Source organism: Vigna unguiculata, chromosome 5 (assembly GCF_004118075.2).
Source record: "Vigna unguiculata cultivar IT97K-499-35 chromosome 5, ASM411807v1, whole genome shotgun sequence".
NCBI lineage: Eukaryota > Viridiplantae > Streptophyta > Magnoliopsida > Fabales > Fabaceae > Vigna > Vigna unguiculata.
The window spans coordinates 5,672,909-5,676,762 of NC_040283.1; the positions used below are offsets into that span (position 1 = coordinate 5,672,909).

General features: G+C 28.2%; 1 protein-coding gene across 1 annotated transcript; it reads right to left on the minus strand.

The window, feature by feature from the left end:
• Positions 1-1,427: 1,427 nt before the first annotated feature.
• On the minus strand, positions 1,428-1,886 carry LOC114183008 (S-protein homolog 20-like). Its single transcript, XM_028069835.1, has one exon. It carries the CDS (start codon positions 1,884-1,886, stop codon positions 1,428-1,430), a length of 459 nt encoding a protein of 152 aa, XP_027925636.1.
• Positions 1,887-3,854: the final 1,968 nt, after the last annotated feature.

The window sequence follows — 3,854 nt, forward strand, 5'->3', positions numbered from 1 at the left end:
TTCCAAATATTTATGTGAACATTATTTCAAATTTTACTTTAAAAAAATAAGAATTTTACTATTTTAAAATTCATATATTGGCTGATTGAAATTGAATTCGACCATCAATTTCATTTCCCAACTTTCAAAACACAAATTCTTACCATTTTAGTTAAAACCAATATTCCTATCAAAAGTTTTCAATGGAACATTAGTCCAAATACCAAATATAAAACTTTCTAGGTCAATATCTCTATCATTCAACATAAAATACTAATAATCACTCATTTTGTTTTATACCAAAACAATGCTAGCACAATACAATTATATAACACATAAGAAATTACTTTTATAACCCAAAAAAGAGTCATTTTCAAGTTGCTAAGGCATATTTCTATAAGTTCACACGTTTTATAAAGACCAGTAACAATTATTTCAAATTTTATAGGGATAAAAACCACAGAAAAACTTTATAACAGTAACCCTAGAAAAGAGAGTTAAAGTTCAGTTGAAATCTGAGTAAATGAATACATTTGGAATTATGCAGTGCAGTGAAGGAAAGAGTAACCAAGAGGAATAAAATCATAATAAATTGTCGGTTTGAATTTGAAGAAAACAGTTTTATGAAATTAAGTGCACTTTATTCTTAGCCAATATTATGTTATATTTAGATATTTCTTTTGGCCTAAAACCTCTCATCTGCATGCTTATGTTCCAACACAGGTTTTAACCCTTTTCAACCTTCACATAACAACGCAGGTAGAAGAAAGTTTAACAAAAGAGGTGCAATGTCTGTGTTTGTAAGAAGTGTTTTCTTAGTTTTGTGGTTGAGGTTACTATCAAGCACCAATGGCTTTGAAATAAGAAGTCATAAAAGTCATGTAAGTGTGACAAATTCTTTAGAAGAAGGATTGATCCTAACCCTTCATTGCAAATCTGCAGATGATGATCTTGGACTGCAAATTCTTTCACCCAATTCTTCTTTTGTGTGGAGTTTTGCGGTTAACTTCTTTTCTTCAACGTTGTTTCATTGTTCCTTTCAATGGAAAAAAGATGTTATTCATAAGTTTGCTATATACGAAGCAAATAGGGATGAGTTTAGATGCATGAGATGTAATTGGACTATTAAACAAGATGGACCATGTTTGTTTCTCTACAACCACTTCAACTCTTGTTATCCTTGGAAGGATTAATCACAAAAAACATCTCCGATCCTAATTTATATGTACACGTGAGGATTCAGATTAATAAAAATCTAACCAATAAAATTGAAAAAAAAAAATATTATTCATGGCTTTTTTATATTTATTTCTATCTTCTCTGTTATTTAGAATATTCAAGGAGATTGAGCATAGTACAATTCAGCTAAACCACTGATTAAGAGACAGAAATGGCAGAACTTTATTTGAATGATAATACATAGTTTGAAGGAAGAAAGAAGATGAAATCTAAGTTTTCCAGCGAAAGCAAAGAGAGGATCCATCAGGTGCAACCCTACATGGTCCATCTGGTTTTATAAACCACGAAAGGTTGGAAGCCTTATCCCTAGATTTTACGAACATATCAAATGAGTGATAGCCGGAGCTTTGTGCACCAAACCACTGAAAGAAACATATGAATTCCTTATCAAAGAAATAGTTCCATTGATGAGAAGTTCCAGGGATGAGAGTAATGGGTGGACCTTCATCAACCGTGCATTCAATGTCTAAGTTCACATTTTCTCCCAAAGAATTCGTAGCCCTAACCACAACTTTCTCTCCCATACCATTCTTCACCATTGATAATATCAACATAACCACCCACACCACTGACACACTTCTACCAGATGAACTCATTTTCTTCCACCTTCTACCACTTCTTCTCTTTACACCCTCTCTATATATAAACATCTCATCACAACCATTCATTGCTCTTTAAATTTCATTTTCCGTTTTTCCAACATTCAATTTTTAAACTTTCTTCTCTTATCTTTTTTAAAGGATTTAATAAATTTTTAATGCCTTCAAGTTTTTCCATTACTGTTATTTAGTCTCAATGGACAGATTTCATCTCAAATTTGTGTCTTTTTGAATCATATTGACAATTTTTTCAGCACATGAATTTCAAAAAATATTATTTTCTCTCTTAGTATCGACAAGGTTGCCTTTTTTTATACCTTAACATATTGACAAGTGTACTATAAAAAATTTACTTTCAATTTTTTTTTTCTTGTTTTTTTGAGATGCTTAAGTTTGGCAACAAAAGAGATCATCGTCATTTATACGTATTGAATGCATATATTTAATAATTCTGTTAATATAAGGAAATATTAACAACATAAAAAACATTTATATGCATTAATAAAAGGATTTGCCTCATCGTTATCCTGTAGAAGACGTGGAAAATGATAATATATTACTATGTTTAAAAATTATTTATACGTATATTAGTTAAGAAAAGTTATTCAAAAACATTACTTACACATTTTCACATAGAAACAAAAAAATCACGGTAAAATAATGACGTTAATTTTCCCAATGTATGGATGCTGTGCATGTAAAACTAAAATTAACTTGGTTGCAAAATGGTCATTCTTTTGGTTTTGGCCTAATGTGCTCAAGGTATTCATTCTATTTCTAACTCATCATATATGTGAATTATACTTACTTTTGTTTTGTCTAAAAATAAAATATAAAATTTCACTGCAAATAGTCCCATTAAGGTGTGTTCATTTCAACTAGGGATGACAATGGGACGAGACGAGTTTCGTTATCATTTACACATTTGCATGGAAAAAATCATCTTCATCTCCATACTAAATCCAATTGTATCAAACTTTTCTTTTATCTCCATCCCACCGAGTATATAATTGTACTCATACCCGTACTTGCTTACCATTCAATATTAATTAATTAATTTTTATAAAATAATAAAAAATTACGGTTAAGGAAAGATAACAATATCAAATATTCAAGATTAAAAGAATGATTGTTTCTACGGTATCAAATATTTAAAAAGAAATTATAGTTGTATAAATTTCAAATTTGAATACCAAATAAAATTTTATGAGAACCAAATATTTATTAAATTTGCAAACATTAATGAAACTTAGTTAATAAAATTTAAAAATATTTTTAAAAAATATAAAAGGAAAACAAATATTCAAATTAAAATATATTTTAAATATCTCTTTACTTCAATTTTTAAATTCTAATGAATATCTTTTTTATACATTGATAAAAGTTATAATATATATATCACTTTATCAAAATCATGCAGAGAACAAAAATTAAACCAATAATAATAAATTTTTAACATAGATATTGTATCTTTTGAAGTTTAATATATGCCATTAAAATTCAATGTATCTTGTATCAATTAAGTATGAACTTTTACAAAATTGAATGTTCATTAATTATATCTTAGGCAGTAGTACCCTTAAGCGACATTGGTTAACAGGACTTTTTCAAAAGATATTATTTTCTCTTTGGAAAATGTTAATTAGGATTCTAAAGATATACTTAATAAACATAAAATTCATAGTTAATTTTTCTATTAAATAAATTCTAACTCAAATAATCATTGAATCAAGAAATGCAAAGTTTCTTGTAAATTAATTGATTAGTGGGAATGATTTAATTCAAAATTTAAATAATCATAACAAAGTTCATCCCTCTAAATCAAATGATAGAGTAACAAAACAAAAAATCGTGTAAGTTGTAACATTTATTTTGGTATATTGCGACGTTTTCTGTAACGTCCCATTTAAATAAATAAACTTATTTCAATGACACGTCACGCAAAATGATAATAAGAGTAAAGATGCGGAGTAGGAACTCACTCCTTAAAGATATCCAAGAGTTATGAAAAAGGAAACCTTCGGGCACACCACGATG

Excerpts from the sequence above, each read along its gene's own strand:
- LOC114183008 (XM_028069835.1), bottom strand. The coding sequence starts at position 1,886 with ATGAATGGTTGTGATGAGATGTTTATATATAGAGAGGGTGTAAAGAGA.